Source organism: Oryctolagus cuniculus, chromosome 3 (genome assembly GCF_964237555.1).
Source record: "Oryctolagus cuniculus chromosome 3, mOryCun1.1, whole genome shotgun sequence".
Taxonomy (NCBI): domain Eukaryota; kingdom Metazoa; phylum Chordata; class Mammalia; order Lagomorpha; family Leporidae; genus Oryctolagus; species Oryctolagus cuniculus.
In genome coordinates, this window is record NC_091434.1 from 117,328,478 (window position 1) to 117,349,063 (window position 20,586).

Here is a 20,586-nt window from a genome sequence, read left to right on the forward strand (position 1 = left end):
GGTTCCACAACCGGATTCCTGTCACTCTCCTGGGAGACCTGGATTGCGCTTGGTTCCTGCTCCAGTCTGGCCCAGCCCTGGCCTGGCCGTTGCAGGCATTTAGGGAGTGAACCATCAGATGAAATTCATTCTCTTTCTCTCTCTCTCTAATAAATAAATAAACATATTTTAGAGGGGGACATTTGGTACAGTAGGTAAAATACTGCTTAGGACATCTACATCCCATATTGGGTGCCTGGGTTCAAGTCCTAGCTCTGATCCCAATTCCAGCATGCTGCTAATGTGCACCCTGGGAGACAGCAGGTGATGGTTCAAGTACTTGGGTCCCTGCCACCCACAGGGGAGACCCAGGTAGAATTCCTGGCACTTACTTTAGCCTGGCCCATCCCAGGCCATCGAAGGCATTTGGGAAGTGAACCAGTGGATAGAAGACTCATTCATTCTCATTCTCTCTCTCTCTCTCTCTCTCTCTCTGCCTTTCAAAAAAAGTGGCAAAGCAGAGACACAAAGAAACATTGTTAAGTCACTGGATTCAGCTACAGTTAAGTGATGCCTGGGTTTTCAGCTACAGTAGTCAGCTAATTTCCTTAATGCTTAAACAATTCATGAGCATCCTGACAGAGAAAGGAAGCAAGAAGGAGAACGTGCGAGTGGACTGTAAGGAAGATGAGGCGACAGGTGCTGGGGAGCAAAATTGGGGACGTATTTTAGCTATTGTTTCCCATTTGACAGATAAATACACTGAGGCCAGAGGGTTAAACATCAAGTAACTTGCCCCAGATGTCACAAGCCAGTTCAGTGCAGAGCTGGAACTAGACACCGAATCCTCTGAGTCTCTACACGCTGCCTTCCCCAGCCCACCCCCGGGAACTCCCCCCGCGGAGAAACGTACCCCACCCCAGGACCACAAAGCCCTGGAGGCACTTCCTTTCCGAGAAGAAGGAGACGACGAGGAGGCTGTGGAGGTAGAGGCCCTCCACCAGCAGCCAGGCGTAGTTGGCCATGATGCAGTACTGGAAGAAGACCATGACGAGCTTGCAGCCCACCTGGAGAGAGAGAGGCACGTGAGCCCGGGCCACATGGCCACGGGCATCCCTCGGGCTGCCAGCACCAAAGGAAGCCACGGCCTGTTGCAGGGGCAGGAGCCAGGCCACAGAGCAAGCCTAGGGGTTCAAGGCCATTTTGTGGGGCCACACAATCTCTGCAGAGTGAAAGCCTGCAGGCCCGGTGGGGTCTGTCACAAAGGCTGAGGAGCCACGGCAGGAGCAAGGACGAGGGTCCAGGTCTGGGACTGGCTGCCAGGCCAGACGACAAAGGGCTGTATCACTAGGTTAGGAGGCGACACTGAGGATGGCCCCCGAGTGGTCCCCAGCACCTGAGCTGGAGACATCCAAACAGCCAGCAGGGATGCCAAGGCGGGCTTCCCGGGTGCAGAGACTCTTCCACCAGGGGGCCCTCCACAGCGTGGTTCCTGCACCTGCACCTGCACCTGTGCTGCAGGTGGGTCTCCTCAGCCCACCTTGAGCTGTCCCTGGGGCAAGGGTGTGCTGGGGATAGCCTTGGGGTAGCTGCAGGGACAATTTCAAGGACAAGCCTCAGGAGGAGGAGCACACTGTAGCTCCTGCCCTGTGGCCCTCCCAGGGGCTCTGATCCCCAGTGCGGCCTCCTGGCCATTGCAGAATGTGTCTACTGCTGGTCAGTGACGGGCTGAAGCCCAAGTCTACTGCTTGTGACTCCGACTTGCAGTCTGGTACTCAGTTCATTCCCGAGATCTTCGGGAGAGACCCAGATCCTACTTGAGGGATCCATCAGTCCAAGACAGAATGCACCTGCATGCGACACACACACACACACACACACACACACACACCTCTGAAGAAAGTGGCAGGCAGGCTGGATAATCCAATCTCCATTTCCAATCTTTCTGCCTTGCTACCCTGTGCTAGAGAGACTGTGATAGTAAAAATAAAACTCCATTCCAGCTTACTTTGTGGTTAGCAATGCTTAGTCAGGGACAAAGGTAGGTTTCGCATCGAGAGGAGGCAAGGAAGCCCACCCAGACCTTCCTCTGTGGTCACCTGACATAGTTTTAGCCAATGAATTATGGGCAGGGGTCCCTGGGGGAAAGCATGCTATTTTGTCAAATAGAAAGGCAAAACCCTCCAAAAGATAAAAAATGTTTAACTTTTGATCTACCCCTCCTTTTTTTTTTTTTTTTACATTTTTTTTTTTTTTGACAGGCAGAGTGGACAGTGAGAGACAGAGACAGAGAGAAAGGTCTTCCTTTTTGCCGTTGGTTTACTCTCCAATGGCCGCTGCGGCCGGCGCACCGCGCTGATCCGAAGGCAGGAGCCAGGTGCTTCTCCTGGTCTCCCATGGGGTGCAGGGCCCAAGCACTTGGGCCATCCTCCACTGCATTCCCTGGCCACAGCAGAGAGCTGGCCTGGAAGAGGGGCAACCGGGACAGAATCCGGCGCCCCGACCGGGACTAGAACCCAGTGTGCCGGCGCCGCTAGGTGGAGGATTAGCCTATTGAGCCATGGCGCGGGCCTCTACCCCTCTTCTTGCCTGAAACGTGGGCATGAGGCCTGGGGTTGCAGCAGCCATATTGTAAGCACATGGTTTCAAGCACAAACTCAAAGGCCTACATTCGGGATGGCAGAGCAGAAAGAGGGAAAGGACGAGTCTTCCTGGTGCAGCCACTGGATCACCTCTATGCTGCCTATCTGGGACTGCTTGGGCAGCTCACAGCGTCCACCAGGGGGAGCCACTGAAGGACAGTGCTCTGCTATGTGCAGGAAAGGAGACTCGTGAGTGACACCCGGAGTGATGGCAGCGAATTAAGAGCCATTCGGGCATGTGGAAGGAGAAGAGGGGTTAGAGTTTCCAAAACACCATGGTTTTATCATAAACTCGTGTCCGCAGACATCCTGACGCCTGCTCACCATCTTCTCCCTAGAACCAACCCCAACCCTCCGTAGACTGGGGCAACTTTCTCCGGCTGGGACTTGGCAGCAGCAGACGGTGCCTTACCCACTCCTGGACATGGGGAGGTGAGCAGCAGTCCCCACAGGCTTCCCCCAGAACTGCGCTCATACATGACGCGTTCTGTGCACCTGCTGCACCCCCTGGCACAGCCTAGCCCTGGCCCCTCCTCTCCGAGCATCGGGTGCAGCCTCAGCAGGGACTTGAGGGCAGGTCAACTGGGCTTAAGTTGGAGAAGGCGACCAGGCCTGGCTGCCCCTGGGGCCCCGAAGCACGGTACCCTGTGGGCGTCACAGTGGATGGCATCGTCCGAGGAGAAGAGCACGGCATCCTTGATGAAGTTGGACAGGGCGCGCAGGATGAAAGACAGGAACAGGTGCATATGGATGTAGTTGCGGGTGCAGTGCAGCCTCCTGGAGGGAGAGAATGCAGGGCTGGGGGACCAGAGCCTGGAGGGGCTGGGACTCATGCATGCCCACCCCGCCTCGGCGCACTGGGGCAGGAAGCCAAGGCTCTGCACATCAGCCCCTCGCAGGCCACACCCCTTGCTAACCCCTTGTTCTTAGCAGCTCGTGTAAATCAACACAGGGGATTTTACTGGGACATGAAGTAGTCTGCCCTTCCCTGCCACCAGCTCCGGCTCCTTTTCTCTCACGGTGGAGGGCGCGGACCGGAATGGGATTGATGAGCAGCCTAGAAAGAACCCAGGCTGTGGGGACAAAGCAGCCCCACTCCTGCCAGCTAGGAGCTATGTAACTTGGAGCATGTCTACCTCCCAAAGGCTCTGCTTCCTCCCGTGCAGTAGGCGGACAGAACTTCCGGCACCAGGGTTTCTTCTGGGGAACCCACGCCAGCTGTGGCTGGGAATAACTCCACCCCCTCACTCTCATGACAGTCCTGACCAATCAAAACCCCCCATCCCTGGCTGCGGCCATTGGCTCGGAGTTGGGCATGTGACCTGGGCTGGACCTGTGTGGACTCCAAGGGGACTTTCACTGGAACTAATGGGGAAGAGGCTCTCTGCTCCAGGTGGGGCTGGGGTGCTGGAAGGTACCGCTGCAGCTGTTGGTGGCTGACCCTGCTACCCCTGCACAGAGCCTGCCAGAGGGTGAGGCCCATGCTGAGTGGAGACAGGGAGGGAGACAGACCCCGTTCTGCTGAGAATGCTGAGCGCCTAGATCTAGCTATGCCTGAAGCCCCTGTGCTGCTTACTCATGTGAGTCAGGTCACTTTTGTTTTTCTGAAGCTCTTGGAGGTGGATTTCTGTCTCTTGCCACCAAGAGTCTGGCGAACACACAAATGGGTGTAGTGATGCCTGTCTCACAGCATTGTGAGAAAATGAGAAGTAGGCAAAGCAGTTGGCTGCAGCAAAGTTCTCAGCAATGCTTAGTCAGGGACAAAGGTAAGCTCTGCACTGACAGGTGGCAAGGAAGCCCACCCAGACCTTCCTCCGTCTGTCCTGAGCAGTTAGGCAGAAAGCCCCAGTCCGTGCCGGGGCAGCCTCTGGGGATGGGACACCAGCTGCCGGTTCTCACCGGAAGGCGCAGAGGATGCCCAGGGCGACCAGCAGCATCACCAGGGAGGAGCTGTAGCCCACTGTGTACATGACCTTCAGCTTCAGCAGGTAGGTGTGCTGGAGAAAGAGGCCTGTGTCAGTCCCACCTGCCCACCCGGCAGGCTCCACCCCCTCTGCCTACCTGTTCCCGCTTCCAGCAACTTGAAGCACCGTCCCTCCCCCCAGCCCCAAACCTGACTGCTATTGTGTTCCTACCCCGAAGACACCAATACAGACTGAGAACCTGACATCTCAGCTTAGGACAGTTTCTTGGGGATCGCTGATGCTGGTTTAAACTCCCCCCTCCCGTATAGAGCCCCGACCCAGTCCTCTGAACTCAAGTTTTGACTTGCATTCCTCTAGGGACAATGTGCTAAGGGCCTTTTCAATTTTTATTTACTTATTCATTTTCATATAGTTGAAAGGCAGAGAGACAGACAGAGAGAGAGAGAATTTTCTACCCGCTGCAACAGCCGGGGCCGAACCAGGCTGAAGCCAGGAGCCAGGAACTCAACCCAGGTCTCCCACATGGGTGGCAGCGACCTAAGTAACTTGAGCATCTCCTGTTGCCTCCCAGGGTCTGCATTAGCAGTAGGCTGGAATCAGAAGCAGAATCAGGACTTGACCCCGGGCACTCCAACATGGGATGTCCCAAGTGGCCCCTTAACCACTATGCCAAATGCCCACCTTTATCGGCTCATCTATGATTTTAAAAGATTTAGTGGACGGGAATAATGGGTAAAAGTTAAAATGTGACAGTTACAGATTAATGCCTTGCTTTTAGATTTGGAAAACTCAATTATACAATAGCCTTGAACCCTGGAAATGAAAATGAAAACAACGGTGCCAGACTTTTTTTTAATGAATGAAATTAACAAATATTTGAAAGTAATAATATTCTCTGCAGGTGAAGATCTAGTGGAAGTGAAACTTGGTTCAATCTTTGTGGAAGGTAATGAAGGGACGCGTATCGTAAGTCACTGGAATATGCATGTCTTTTGCCCTCATGTCTACTCCAGGAATTAACTCCAAGACATGGTTCCCCATAGCCACGGGTTCTGCCTCTGCAAATTCAACCAATCGTGGATTGAAAGTGTGGGAAAAATTGCATCTGAACGGAACGCATATGGACTTTCTCCTAGCCATCACTCCTTATTATTTATTATTATTTAAAAGCTTGTTTATTTATTTGAGAGGCAGAGTTACAAGGGAGAGAGGGGGAGGCAGAGAAGCAGATCTTCCCTCTGCTGGTTCCCTAGGGAGATGGGTTAGCTATTACTAGAGGTTAACTTTGGGTGATAGGTCTGTGAATAGACCTGTTGTTTTATTTTGCCTTTTTCTAGACTTCCGGTTTTTCTACAGTAAGTGCTATTTCAGAACCATCAGGACAAATATCGTGTATTGTCCTTGATTGATGGTGACTAATATACAGAGTACCAAAAATGTAAGTCTATGAATGAAATTGACATTTTGAGATTTGATTACTGTGCATAGTCCTTGTCTATACTCCTGAGGAACATTGGTTTTTCTACTCACTGCTTGTTGAATTCTGTATTTAGTGGCGGGCTAAGCTTGTGATTACAAACAAAATTGAAAGTGTGTCACTATAAAAATTCAAAGAAAAATAAGAAAAGAAGGAGGAGGGAGGGGGAGTGAGGGAGGGTATGGGATGTATCGTTATGCTCCTACAACTGAAAGGAAGAAATACATAGACTTGGTCCCTTTATATAAATTAAAAAAAAAAAAAAAACTCATGTCAGAAATAAAGATGATGGCTTAAAAAAAAAAGCCATAAGGACAGCATAGGGGCCACCTGGCTGCTGGTCGCATGAAAGTGACCTTGAGGGTAGAATGACCCAAGCTCCACAGAGTTCCCCCCTGCAGTGGAGAGAAAGGGCCAGGGGCAGGGTTCCAGCCCCCGACTGTGACTGTCACTCACTGCCTGTGTGACCTTAGGCAATTTACCTGGCTTCTCGGAGCCTCCCACTGCTCAGCTGGCAAATGGGGGTAGTACTGTCCACAGTGCAGGCTTCCTGGGAAAGCGAGTAATGCGGCAGAGCTCCAGACAAGGCACCCAGGGTGTGGCCGTTTCTCCCCCTCCCACCCTCCGCCTTCCAAAACGAGTCACCACCAGCAGGTGGGCGGGAGTCCCAAGCCCGAGGCAGCTTTACAGCCTGGGGCCTGGAGGCCAGCACCGGGGCATGGCAGGTTCCGTCAGTGCCTGTGACACAGGGATATCGTATCAGAGCACAGACTCGAGTCCCAGTCGCTCTGCAGCCGGTCCAGTCTCCTGTTAATGCACCTGAGAAAGCAGTGGAGGAGGGCCCAAGGGCTTGGGCCCCTGCCACCCACATGGGAGACCCAGATGGAGTACTGGGCCCCTGCCACCCACACGGGAGACCCAGATGGGGTGCTGGGCTCTTACTTTGGGCCTGGCCCAGCCCCAGTCATTACAGATGTGGATGCAGTGCCACGGGCAGAGACCATGTTGGAAGGGTTGAGGAGTTCTGTCTAAGTCTGGGCGGGTTCTGTGAGAGGCACATCAATGAGCTGGCACTTTGGTGGAGAAGGTACCACCTAGAGAGAACAGGAGACCAGCCAAGCTCCGGGAGAAAGGCACTAGGGGCCGGTGCCGTGGCTCACCAGGCTAATCCTCCGCCTAGCGGCGCCGGCACACCAGGTTCTAGTCCCGCTCGGGGCGCCGGATTCTGTCCTGGTTGCCCCTCTTCCAGGCCAGCTCTCTGCTGTGGCCAGGGAGTGCAGTGGAGGATGGCCCAAGTGCTTGGGCCCTGCACCCCAGGGGAGACCAGGATAAGTACCTGGCTCCTGCCTTCGGATCAGCGCGATGCACCAGCCGCAGCACGCTGGCCACGGCAGCCATTGGAGGGTGAACCAACGGCAAAGACAGACCTTTCTCTCTGTCTCTCTCTCTCACTGTCCACTCTGCCTGTCAAAAAAAAAAAAAAAAAGAAAGGCACTAGAATAGCTGACATACAATAGAATGGCTGACACACAGTAGGATGACTGACACACAGTAGGATGACTGACGCACAGAAGGGCGAGGCCTGGGCATTGAACTCCAGTGGGAGGAAGTTACCAGCAAAGGTACAGAGACTGGCTCAGGGTGACCGAAAATTTTCTGATGTCGAGAAGTGGCCTTTGGTGGGATGGCAGTCACTTGACATTGAGCTTCTGCCCTGGCCTAAGTGCCCCCCAAGCCAGGAGCCCCAACTCAGGGATGAAGGGCAGTGAATTACCTTAGGTTAAGGGTTCCTAGACTTTGGGACATCAAAGACCTGTGGAATGTCAAAAACTGGACTAGCATGCCAACCTGCAATCTTGTCATATCCAAGATGCGCCCCATGGCTGAGGGTATCAGTGTCACTCCTGGAGGTGCCCCAAGCAGCCTGCGGGACCCTGGGGTGGCACAGGGTGATGAGTGTGGAGCACTGTGCTGTGGCTGCGGTGACCTTCAGCCCCGCCCTGAGGCTGCCCTGTTCCAGCCCAGGACTCCCACGTGCAAGGTCTGACCCAGAAACAGCTGCCGTGACCCTCTGGCCCTCAGCTCTTAACACCCGCAACCCTGGTCCAGCCCACAAGGACTTGGGGTCCAGATGCCTCCACGCTGCCTGTCCCACATTGAATTGCTCATCCCACTGCCAAGCACACCCTCGCCGCCTTCTTGCTGTGCCCTCTAGACCAGCTGTTGGCAAACATGATCTGGAAACGGAGACAGTAAATATGCGAGGCTCTGGGTGCCCACAGTCTCCTTCACAACTACAGGCCTCCGCCAGTGTCCCCTGTGGATACCACAGCCTGCGGATGCCTACTAAGTCCTTCCTGTAAAACAGTGCAGGGGCCGGCGTATGGCACAAAGGGTTGGGCTGCTACTTGCGAAGCTGACATCCCGTATGGGTACCAGTTAAAATCTCAGCTGCTCCACTTCCAATCCAGCTCCCTGCTGATGTGCCTGGGAAGGCAGCGGACAATGGCTCAAGGGCTTGGGCCCCTGCCACCCACATGAGAGACTGGAATGGAGTTCCTAACTCCTGACTTTGGCCAGACCCAGACCTGGCTCTTGTGGCCATCTGGGGAGTGAACCAGCAGATGGAAGGTCTCTCTCTCTCTTCCTCTCTCTCCCTTTCCCTCTCTATCACTCTGCCTTTCAAATAAATCTTCAAAAGGGAAACATAATGAACCTGCATGTGCACAAAGACAACTTTCAACTATCTGTTTAAAAAATCAAATAAAAATAAAGTGGCATAGTATTTACACATAACCTGCACATCCTTCCTTCCCACGTACTTTAAATCATCTCTAGACACTTGTAATACTTAATGCAATGTAACTGTCATGAACTGTTATGTAAACAGTTGTTATACTGTATTGTTTGGAGGAATAATGACAAGAAAAAGATTTCTGTATGTGTCCAGTAGAGATGCAATCCCCCCCCCCCCGAATATTTTTGATCCATGTTTGGAATCCAGGGACTTAGGACCTGTGGGTGCCAGGGGCCAACTGCACTCACCTCTACCCTTGCTGTGCAAAGGTAGCCTGGCAGTGCAAACAGTTTGGCTCTGTCCCAATAAAGCTTTATTTGCAAAAGCAGGCAGTGGGGCTGGATTTGGCCCAAGGGCTTGGTTTGCCAACTCCTGCTCTAGAAAAGCCAGCTCTGCTTTATTTACCCACGAGGCTTCCACGCCTGGCCTTTCTGCCTGGCTGAGTCCCCGGCTGGCATAGGTCAGTGCTGCACAGCTGTGACCAAGTAAGGCTGGTGAAGAGAAGAAACCAGTGAATACCTGTCGCTCCCCGTCTTCGTGGAGGAACGACACAGGACCCTGCGCTGTTCTTTCGTCTGCTCGGCCCTCCCCAGGTTTGCTGCTGGTTCTTCCCGGGTTGGCTACCGACCCTTCCACCTCCGTGGAAGGGCGGTTCCCCCTGCCACATTCCCCACTTCCGCGGGGGAGCAGCACACCGCCGGCCGGCTCTCTCGGGGGCTGCACAGGTGTTCCCTCAGATGTTCCTGGTGCATGTTGTCTCTCTCCTCCTTTATAGTCCTCCTCCGCCAATCCTAACTCGGCTGCCCACACGCCGAGTACGCTGCTCTCCTCCAATCAGGAGCAGGATCAGCTCCTGGAGGTCAGCACTCAAGTTGGCAAGAGGCAGCTGCGTAGAAGCTGTTTCCTCCTCTCCCAGCGCCATATTGTGGGAGAGCAGATGCATAGAATAAGTCTTAATTCCAGTAACTTAATTCCAGTAAATTAGTCTAGTCCGAGTTGCTCCCAGTTGCTCCCCACAAATACCCACCCGCCACGAGCTGAGAAGGAGAAAAGACACATTAGTGATAAGAAATAGGATGATTCAAATCTCAGAACAAAGTTTGTGCCGGTTTGAGAGCCAGCATGTAGGGAGCAGTGGGTCGTGAGGTCTTGAAGCTCTTCCCAACTCAGGGAGCTTTTGAAACATGTGAGGGGAGGGCTAGTGCCGGGGCTCCATGGGCTAAGGCACTGCTTGGGACGTTCGTATCCCACACTGGAGCGCCAGTGCAAGTCCTGGATGCTCTGCTTCTGACCCAGCTCCCTCTAATGCACCTGAGGAGGCAGAAGAAGATGATCTGAGCACTTGGGCCCCTGCACCCAGGTGGGAGATCCGGACGGAGCTCCTGGCTCCCAGCGTTGGCCTGGCCCAGCTCTAATTGTTGTGGTCATTTGGGGAGTAAACCTGTGGATAGAGATGTTTCTTTCTCTCTCTCTCTCTCTCTCTCTCTTTCCTTCTCTGTCACTTTTTTCTTTAAAATAAGCAAATAAATCTTATTAAAATAAAAAAAAACCTATGAGCCAAGTCTAAGCTAGGTCTTTCTGTCATTTCCGAGGAATCAATTTTTGATTGATTTATTTGATAGGCAGAGTTACAGAGAGAGAGAGAGAGACAAAGAGAAAGGTCTTTGGTTCACTCGCCAAATGGCCACAACAGTTGGAGCTGGGTGGATCTGAAGCCAGGAGCCAGGAGCTTCTTTGGGTCTCCCACATGGGCATAGGGACCCAAGCACTTGGGCCATCTTCAGCTTCATTCCCAGGCACATTAGCGGGGCACTGGACTGGAAGTGGAGCAGTCGGGACTTGAACCAGCACCCATATGGGATGATGCCACTGCAGGCAGAGGCTTAGCCTCCTACACCACAGTGCTGGGCCCCACAATAAACTTTCTGAGCCGAGTCCAGAAGTCTGCATTTTCCTGTGCTGACTTCTGGCTCATTGATTTGGGATTTTACGGTTTCGGCCCTGCCATGAACACCGTGGTTAAGGCCCTAGGCTCTGTTCTTCCCAACTGATGCGTCTAAGCTAAGGGTTCTCATTGTGTCATCTGTATAGACAGAAATTACAAAAACCAAAGTTCCTTGGGGTCTTTAACCATTCTTTTTATTCAAAGGCAGAGAGAGGGAGAGGGAGAAGGAGAGAGAGAGAGAGGGAGAGAGAGAGAGAGAAAGGGCTCTGCTCCTCTGGTCACTCCCTCAAATGACTGCCACAGCTGAGCCTTGACCAGGCAGAAGGACTCCTATCCGGGTCTCCCACGGGGCGGAGATCCAAGCACTTGAGCCACCACTGGCTGCCTCCCAGGTGTTCATCAGCCTGAAGCTAGAATCGGAAGCAGAGACGGGTCCGGAACCTAAGGACGTGGATATGGGACAAGGACATCCTAAGTGGCGTCTTAACTGCTGAATCAAATGCTTGCCCCTTAAGGGGCCACAAGGCCAAACGTAGGCCTAAGCCAATCACCAATCACCTACCCCCTTCCTCTGCCAATGACTGGCTGACTGGCGCAGGAAGGGGAGGGCCTAAGCCGCTCTGGGCCAGCAACATGCGAGGACAGGCTTGCCCAGGTCTGGCGGGGAAGGAAGCTTCCTCACTCTTGGGGAAGAGTGGCAGGAAGCCAGGCAGTCCCTCTGAACTCTGTGGCTGTGACGGCTGCAAGAGGGCACCTGCCTTAGGAAGGAGCTCCCGGAGCAGGGGGAAGAGAGATGGACGTAACCGTGCCCTTGGCAATCTTGTAGGGCGGCTTTGCCAAAGAATGTCGACACCCGTTCCGTGCGATCCCAGGTCCTGAGCCCCGTTTGCTTGTTCAGCCCATTAGAAATTCCTGTTACTTGCAGCCCAGAGCACCCTTCTGAACCTCCATCCTGCCACTCAACATCAGACTGCTCCCTCCTCGTGTTCTAGGTTTCAAAGGTGTGATGCACAATTGTCCCGTCCTTGTGTGTGTGTCCCCGACATGAGAAAGGGCCGCCCGCAGAGGGGAGGGTGTGTGACCACACGTGCTTCTGAGCAATCCTTATTCAGTCCCGTGATTGATCCCCTCGCTCTGGTCGGAGCTGAAGGCCTTGTGTGTTTTCTCCACCTGGATGACAAGCCCTGGGAAGGAAGCAAGTCCACCCCCTACCTGGGTCCCTGCCCACTCTCCTCCATGTAGAGCAAGACAGACTGACCATAGAGAGAAGAGTCAGAAACAATCCCACAGCAGGTTTGGCCCACACCTAACTGCATCCTTTCTCCCTTAATTGTGCCTCCCCACTCCAGGCTTCTCTCCCTCAGCCCACCCTCTCTTCCAAGGAGCAAGTTTGTCTCTCTGTGCTCTCCCTGGGGAGCTGAGCTGATGGCACAGCTGGAAACTGGGGGTCACATCCATTAGTGGGAAAGTGAGAAAGATAGAGGGAGGAAGGCCAACTCTATCTGATTCTTGCTGCAAGACGGGTGTTGGCAGCAGCAGTCTGGCGCCTCGGCTCACTAGGCTAATCCTCCACCTGCAGCACCGGCATACCAGGTTCTAGTCCCGGTTGGGGTGCCGGATTCTGTCCCGGTTGCTCCTCTTCCAGTCCAGCTCTCTGCTGTGGCCCGGGAAGGCAGTGGAGGATGGCCCAAGTGCTTGGGCCCTGCACCCCATGGGAGACCAGGAGAAGCACCTGGCTCCTGGCTTCGCATCGGCGCAGCGTGCCAGCCGTAGCAGCCATTTGAGGGCGTGAACCAATGGAAAGGAAGACCTTTCTCTCTGTCTCTCTGTCTCTCTCTCTAACTCTGCCTGTCAATAAATAAATAAATAAAAATTTTAAAAAAAAGATGCCCCTCAGGATGCAGAGTGTCTGGACTTGAGTGCCAGCCCCACTCCCAATTCCAGCTTCCTGCAGGTGCACACCCTGGGAGGCAGCAGGTGATGGCTCAAGTACTTGGGTCCCTGCCACCCACATGGAAAACTTGGATTGAGTTCCAGGCTCCTGGCTTCAATCTGGCACAATCTTGGCTGTTGGAAACATCTGGGGAGCAAACCCGTGGATGAGATCTCAGTCTTTTTCTCTCTCTGCTTTTCAAATAAATGCAAATGAATGAACCCTGCCCTTTGGTACTTTGTAGACATGATACATACACTCCCTGAGCCTGTTTCCTCATCTGCAAAATGGAACTTGGCAATGAACAAGTGAACTTCTGCTCAAGGAAGCAATGAACTTGCAGGGTTATTTTGAGAATTCTATGTACTTGTGCCTCAAATAGCTCACACATGGGGGATGTTCAATATAGTAACAAGCATTCATTGGACATCTTAGAGGTGTCTGGCATGATGCTAGGGAGTGAGGACCCAGAAACCAAACAGGACTCTGATTCGTCACGGAGCTGTCCCACAACTAGACCCCTGGCGGGCCCGAGGTAGGTGCTCAGTAAAAGTTTGGTGACTGCCAGTCTTTGAAGAGCTCTTGTCTTGGCAAGAGCCAGAGGCCCATGGCACAGGCTCGCCATCCTAGTACAACACAGCAAGTCGTGCTTGGAGGCCAGCAGAGCAGCGAGGGAGCCCTTCCCAAGGCACAGGGCAAAAGTGAAGTCTGAAGGGTGCGTTGGAATCTGTCAGTCAAAGAGGAGGGGGGCGGGCTCTAGGCAGAGGGTGACACGGGCAAAGCCCCACGTGGGAAGCAAGGCGGCACAGTAGGTGTGAGCTCCGAGACAAAGCCCTCCTGGGAAGGGGCATGAGCGGGAATGAGCCGAGCCCAGGCTGAACCCTAACGGGCACCCTCAGATGGAGAAGTCGTTCAGCCTACAGCTCGCAGGTGGGAGAGCACCCTCTCCCTGTGACTGGGCCCTCTCCCTGCTTCTCAGGGCCAGGAGATGCCATTGAGAATGAGCACTGGTTATGGCCAGGCACCCACATCAGCATGTCCAGGCATTAACCCATTCCGTTCTCTTGACAAGTCTATTTGGCCAGAACTATTATTCCCATTTCCCAGATGAAGCAGCTGAGACCCAGAATGCCTAAGTCCTCCCCAGCCCCACCAAGGTCAAGACCGGAATTTACTTTCTCCAGCCTGGCTCTCTGCATTTAGCCATCATGTGGCTTCTCTACACATTTAATGAAAAGACCAGCCCGGGCTCGGGGGACTAGACGGCAATGCCCAGGTCCCCAGAGTCTTGCTGACCGTGATCATCACGAGGTTGAAGCTGCGAGTGAGCTGGGGGAGGTGCTGGCCACCCCCACCCCAGGCCTTTTCCCCCTGCCAGGCCCCACCCCGCTGGGGGTAGAGGGTGCCACACTCACCTGTCTCTCGTGGGATGAGTCGTTCATGCTCACTCCACAGGCCAGATCCGGTCTGGGAAAGGTTTCCGTCCAGCCATCCTGCGTGCAGTTCCGGAACAGGGAACCTGTGGGGCCAAGCATCCTATGGTGAGCAGTGGGGACCGACATTGGTCATCTCAGAGAGAAGTCTGTGTGTAGTGGGGAAACTGAGGCACGCCGTGGCTAAACGTCATGCCTGCCTTCCCGCCCACCTCTTCCCATTTAACAGGCAGGTCCCCCGCCTGGCCATGTGAAAACCGCAGAGTGCCCCTGAGGTGAACCCTTCCCGGCAGCCACACCGCAGGAAAGGGATGGAATTATTGGTCTGTCAGCCACCTGGCTGACAACTGCAGCCCTCCTCACTGCCATGCACCCCCTGCACAAGACTGCACGCTGGGCAGAGGCCTCCGTGCCTCCCCTTGCCTGGCCCAGCACCCCGTCCATCACACACTGGCCCAGCACCCCCCCCCGCCCATCACACACTGGCCCAGCACCCCCCCACCCATCACACACTGGCCCAGTTCCCTGCCCATCAAACCCTGGCCTAGAACCCCGCCCACCACACACTGGCTGGGCCACTGGCCAGACAGGAAGGTGAATGAACGGAGATGAAGGTTTGCTCTGAGCTGTTCTAGAAAAGAAGAGGGGATAGCTTTCAGAGCAGGTGCCCGAAGAATGCCTGGTCCTGGGAGGAGCTGCCCTCCCCAGACTGAACGACCCAGCCGCGTTCTGTATTCCAGGCTGCCACGTGCGGCCAAGACCCGATTCCCTGGCCCCTGCTGGTGTGGTGTGGCCGGGGTACAGGGCACTGATTCCCCAGGCCTGTGGAGGGCAGCCCTGACCAGGGTCCCCATAACAGCCTTGGCTGGGCTTTGGCATGCTTCTGCCACAGGTCTCAGGGCTCGGGCCACTGGGTCAGAGGCTTAGGGTGGAGAGCGGTCCACTGAGCTGGAGAAACACCATGGTGCGGCCGGCGCCGCGGCTCACTAGGCTAATCCTCCGCCTAGCGGTGCCGGCACACCGGGTTCTAGTCCCGGTCGGGGTGCCGGATTCTGTCCCGGTTGCCCCTCTTCCAGGCCAGCTCTCTGCTGTGGCCAGGGAGTGCAGTGGAGGATGGCCCAGGTGCTTGGGCCCTGCACCCCATGGGAGACCAGGAAAAGCACCTGGCTCCTGGCTCCTGCCTTCGGATCAGCGCGGTGCGCTGGCCGCAGCGCGCCGGCCACAGCGGCCATTGGAGGGTGAACCAACGGCAAAGGAAGACCTTTCTCTCTGTCTCTCTCTCTCACTGTCCACTCTGCCTGTCAAAAAAAAAAAAAAAAAAGAAAGAAAGAAACACCATGGTGCTAGGTGCTTTATGTGGGGTACGATCTGATCTTCCCTGCCCCTCACCCCCGCACGCAGGTGCTGCCCCCTGCTTCACACCCAGGAAACGCAGTCCCAGGATTGGGTCACAGTGATGCAATGCAGCCCGTGGCTGTGCTGCCCTCCTGCCTGGCCCTCTCCGCGTGGCTGTGTCCTCTGGGCGCTGGGCATGCCCAGCCCTGGAAGGCTCAGGAGGCTAGAGCTCAGGGCTGCAGCCAGGCTGATCTGAGCTGGAAACCCAGTGCTGCTGCCTGGGGGTGACAGTGTGTGCTGGCTGCACCCCTGCTCCGCGCGACTCGAGAACAGCGCGCAGCACACACGACAGCTCATGGAAAACCCAGGCCGCTGTGGCCAAGCCCACCGCAGGCCACGTCGTGGCAAAGAAGTGGCAGTGGGCGGGGCTTGGAGTCCAGCGGAGAGGCGGGGGCTTTCTGGAATGAAATCGAGGGAGCCAGGCAGGCAGAGGCTTTAAGAATGGCGGTCAAATGTGGTCTGGCTGGAGGGCAGGAGCCAGATGCCGAGATGATCAGACTCGTGTGCCCATAGCCAGGGCTCTTGGGCTGCGCCATGGCAGCCGGCCTGTGTGCCTGGGGCCCCTCCCCAGTGCCGCGGTGAGAGTCGCAAGCCAGACGCTGCTTGTGACGGCAGCCAGGCCCCTGCCGCTGGGCTCCTTCCCGTCCACCCACCTCACGGCCCGCGGAAAGTCCAGGCCGCGGTTTCTGTGCGAGTGTGCATGTGCGGTGCAGCCGGAGCCGCCCTAAGCTTTCCTGCTGCGGACTAGGGTTGCCGGCTCCCTGAGGCGGCTCTGAGGAGGCTCCGAAGTCGCTACTGCCTCGGGCCGACTCTTTCAAAGAGAGAGGAGAGAGGCCTGACCCGCCCTGCACTGTGTCTCTTAATAAGGAACAAGTCCAGCGCCCTCTTAAGAATCAGAGGAACGTCCCCTGGTGGGAAAGATGGGAGGGTGGGGACAGAGCACCAGGCCTGCGGTGTCCCCACTGCAGGGACACTCACCCTGCCCAGCCCATGTAGTGGGTGGCCTGAGAAAGGATTCATGTGTTAATTCTATCACTTATTCTTTTTGAAGGAAGGCTCTAGCCCTTCCTGGAGTTGGGGTTGGGCGCCAGAGCCCCGCGGGACACCACCCAGGGGAGCTGAAGGGGCTGGGGTCCCATCGGACCGAGATATCTACAGGGAGGGGTGCGTGGGAGCTCACAGTTACTGAGTCCAAACAGGCCCTTACCTGTGCTCTTGAGCCGGCCAGCACCTCCAGGTTGGGTATGAGTAGGAGTGGGAAAACCTCAGGCAGCCCCGGAGCTGAGCCAAAAGCGCGCCCCCCCCCCCCCCCCGGCCGGAGCCTCTGTGTGGCCCTGCAGCCCCACAGCGGCACCATGTGGCGGCGAGAAGAAACTGCAAGGATGGTCGCTTCCATCCTCGTGGAACTGACGCGCCCCCCTCCTTAAGAGTGGGCCATTCAAGGCGGGGGTGGAGGGGAGCTCAAGAGGGAGACGGTGATCTCTTCGTTAATGAGGAAAGCAGAGGTTCAAGCACTTAACGGGGGAAGGAAGTGACGACTCTCTGCCTCCCTCGCAGTGGGGGGTCACCAGGCAGAACCGCATCCTGGGGTCTGGCCCCCAGACCCTCCCCGATGCTTTCCCCTCACCAGCCGGCCCGGAGGCGGAAGCCACAGCTGGGAAGTGCTGGCAAGCCAGGGTGCCCCCGTTTCAGGGAGAGGCACCTGTTGTGGACTTTGAGCAGACAAACATCAAATGAGGTGGGATTCCGCTGGCTAGCCAGCCATGTTCCCTCCACTCCTGCATGTGGGGTGTGGGGTGAGACTGAGCAGGGCCCTTGAGCTCCTGCAGCGGCTGTGTGTGTGCGCAGGTGTGCACGTGTGGCACTAGAGAACTGTGGGAGTAGAAGAATCCACACTCCTCTCCCAGCCCTGAGGTCTCCGTGTACTCCGTCCTTTCCTTCCTGGCTTTGGGAGATCAGAGGGTGCTGGGGTTAAGTCACCTGCTCTTCTTCGGTTCGATCATGTGACGTGCCCGTTTCCCTGGTCTTCCTGCCCTGTGCTGACAAGCAAGGAGGGGGGTGGCAGGCCAGGCTTTAGATTATACAGGACTCCACTAAGGGTGGGGCCAAAGCCATGAGCCCACCTTGCCCGGACCCAGGGTCACCCTGACCACGAGGCCACAGACCTGCCCTGACCATGGCAAAAGACAGAGCACCAAGTTTGCATCCCGGTGCCTCCACCCTGGCTGTGAACTTGAAGGCAAGCGCCAGGCTTCTCTTGTGAAGTCCCTGCTCATGACCCCTCATTACTGGGCCAGAGGAAAGGCAGGTGATTTAAAGGGGTTTAGGGATGGCCACGTGAGCCCACATTAAACAAATGTCTGGCACATGGTTGACCTTCAGCTTAAGCCAGTCAGGGAGGAAAAGCCTTGCACTTGCAAGTGTCCTCTGCTAAGAGACCCGCCCCTCCCCACTCCCGGGGAAGGCCAGGGGCTCCCAGGCAGAGCGCAGCCTGGCAGAATGGGCACAGGGGGAGGTGAGGGTTCTGGAAGGACTGGCTGTGACAGGGTGAGATCCAGGCCCCCCCTTTGCGGAGAGACAAGTGCATGGAAGGGAAGAGGGGAGCCCCCAAGTGGGAGACAAGGAGTAGACAGAACCCTCCCAGTCCCCTGAGGCCCTGAAAACTGAGCCCACCCCACACCCTCCCAAGCAAGGCTTCCAATCCCCGGCAGGCCCTTTCCCCGCCATGTCAGCCACTGTCGGTCCCTGCTGGCCCTGGGGTGGAGCAGTTACCATTGCTGTTCGTGAGCATCCGCAGGAACCTGGGGCACTCCAGCTCCACCATCCGCCCTGGAGCAGAGGAAGGCCAGCAGCTCACGTTGTCCCACAGCCCCTGGCAGCCTGCCGGGAAGAGGCGCAGTGTCAGGCAGGGCTGCCCCCACCACCTGCCGCCCCCCACACCTGCCGCCCCCCCACACACACGCCCTTGCCCGCCTGGAGGTTCTCGTCGGATACTTCCAATGTTCCCACCCATGCTGGCTCCTTAAGATCAGAGCCCACAGCGTTTAATGCTCCTTCTCTGCCCTGGGGCTTTGGACGTGGCTCTCCCAGGCTGGAGCAGAAGCTGGTGCAGCTCTGGGCCTCAGCTGCAACAAACAACTCAACAGCAGTGGACCTCCCTCGTTCAACAGAGAGTACTCGTGAGGGCTGGGGCCTGGGCCTGGGAATGGGCATTTCTAACAAGCGCCTGGGTGACGCTGGGTGTCCCCACTCTGAGCTGCTCTGGCAGGGTCCACACTTCTGTAGCCGGTGCCTTGGTCCCCAGACCCACTGCAGCGGAGCCACCATGTACAGGTGCCCAGTGTTGTTCAGGATCCTGCCTTCTACCTCCCCGTGTCCCCATCTTGAGGCCCCTGCCTGCACTTGGAACCCAGGCTCCCTGCAGTAAGAGGCCAAACTTGTTGTGAATGACTATGTCTGTCCTTGTAGATGCGGACTTCAAAGCTGATTTCCTCTTTGATCTGGCTGCTAGGAAGCTCAGAGCCAGGTTCATAACTCACATCTGGTCATGGAAAGACTTGGAAATGCATCAGACAACTTGCTGGCCATCTTCACAGCAACCTTGGCCTTGGCCTGTGAGCGCAGACTTATTCTGGGTTAATCTGATTCTCTCTGACCTTTCATTGTAGTTGAGCTACTTTTCAACTCTGTAAGTTGCAGGTGAGTGACAGCAATGAAGATGATCTTTGTCCAAAGGCAAGCAAATGAGTATTGTCCAGGTGAAGCACACTCGACTTCCCCGCCTCCTCTTGGATTCAGCCAGTCTGTACCTAGTTGGAAATGCACCTCCCCATTCTGCAATACTTGGAACTCTCCCAGGAACCAATGCCAATTAGCTTACTCATTCCCTCACCAAATAAAGAAAATGTTGAGCAGATATTCACTTTGTGTACTTTTTTTTGCTTCTAAAAAAATCTTATAATTGATTGATTGATTTTACTTGAAAGGCACACTTCCAATAGCTAAGGTTGGGCTGGGCTGAAACCTAGGCGCATGGAACTCCTTCTGGGTCTCCCATGTGGGCGGCAGGGATCCAAGTACTTGAGCCATCACCTGCTGCCTCCCAGAGTACACATGAGCAGGAAGCTGGAACTGGGAGCAGAGGCAGGACTTGAACCCAGGCACTCAGACGTGAAATGCAGATGTCTTAACCACTGTGCCAAGTGCCCACATTCGTTTCATATTTGCGTGCTTGTGATGATGGCCGTCTTTTAAGAGTTATCGTTTCACACAAGCACACCCAAGCCCCCTAAAGTTCATTCCAGGGGCAGGGACCCAAGGAAGTTGCTGCCTATGGCAGGGCTCTGGGGACCCAGGCCATCTGTGAGGACAACACTGGGGGCGGGGTCTGGCCTGGAGGTCTAAGTGCCAGCTGTGGTCGCTGCTCGCCAGGCCTGATCTGGGTCCCAGGAGCTCACAAGCCCCAGGGTGACTCTGAGCCTTCCCAGGTGCCCTTGGAGCGGTGACTTGGCCCAGAGAAGGACTTTCATGGGTGCCCTGCTGATGTCCCCACTCAGCTGCTCTGGCATCCAGGGTCCCAGGTGCCTCCCCGCCAGCATCTCCCCGTGGCATCTCTTGTACGGGGAGCAGTGACGACCTCTGACCTCCCTTGGGGACAGAGGGATTTGGAGCTGCCTGGGGCCAGCTAGGTTCCAGGGCATTGGCACGAGCTCCAGTTCCTGAGACTGGTGACCTATGCCCAGCTGGCCAGACAGAGGCAGAGGGTGCCAGCATGTTGGAGAGCCTTCCTGGGCTAGCTCAGGTCAGGCAGGGCCTACAGGGACTCCCAGCCCGGTGCTAGCAGAGGGCAGCAGGAAGGAGCGGCCAGAGGTGAGGAGCCCAAGAGGAAAAAGCTCCCCTCCCGCTAGTGGGGTCCCCTGCCAGCTGGCTCACCACCGTGACCCTCGTGTCAGCCCTGAATAGAGAAAAGGCAACTCTGGCTGGGGGTGGGGCCAAGCCAGCCCTATGCTGGACACACGTTCTGGAGCTGAATCTTACACTGGGCACAGAGGTCAGGTAGA

General features: G+C 55.8%; 1 protein-coding gene across 2 annotated transcripts in view; it reads right to left on the reverse strand.

Moving 5' to 3' along the window:
* SCTR (secretin receptor) overlaps positions 1-20,586 on the reverse strand; it is a 54,433-nt gene that overhangs the window by 17,716 nt on the left and 16,131 nt on the right. For both annotated transcript variants that reach the window (NM_001082028.1, XM_008258411.4), the window contains 5 exon segments: positions 893-1,046; positions 3,266-3,398; positions 4,521-4,618; positions 14,114-14,217; positions 18,299-18,406. In NM_001082028.1, the coding sequence (NP_001075497.1) occupies positions 893-1,046; positions 3,266-3,398; positions 4,521-4,618; positions 14,114-14,217; positions 18,299-18,406 (597 nt within the window).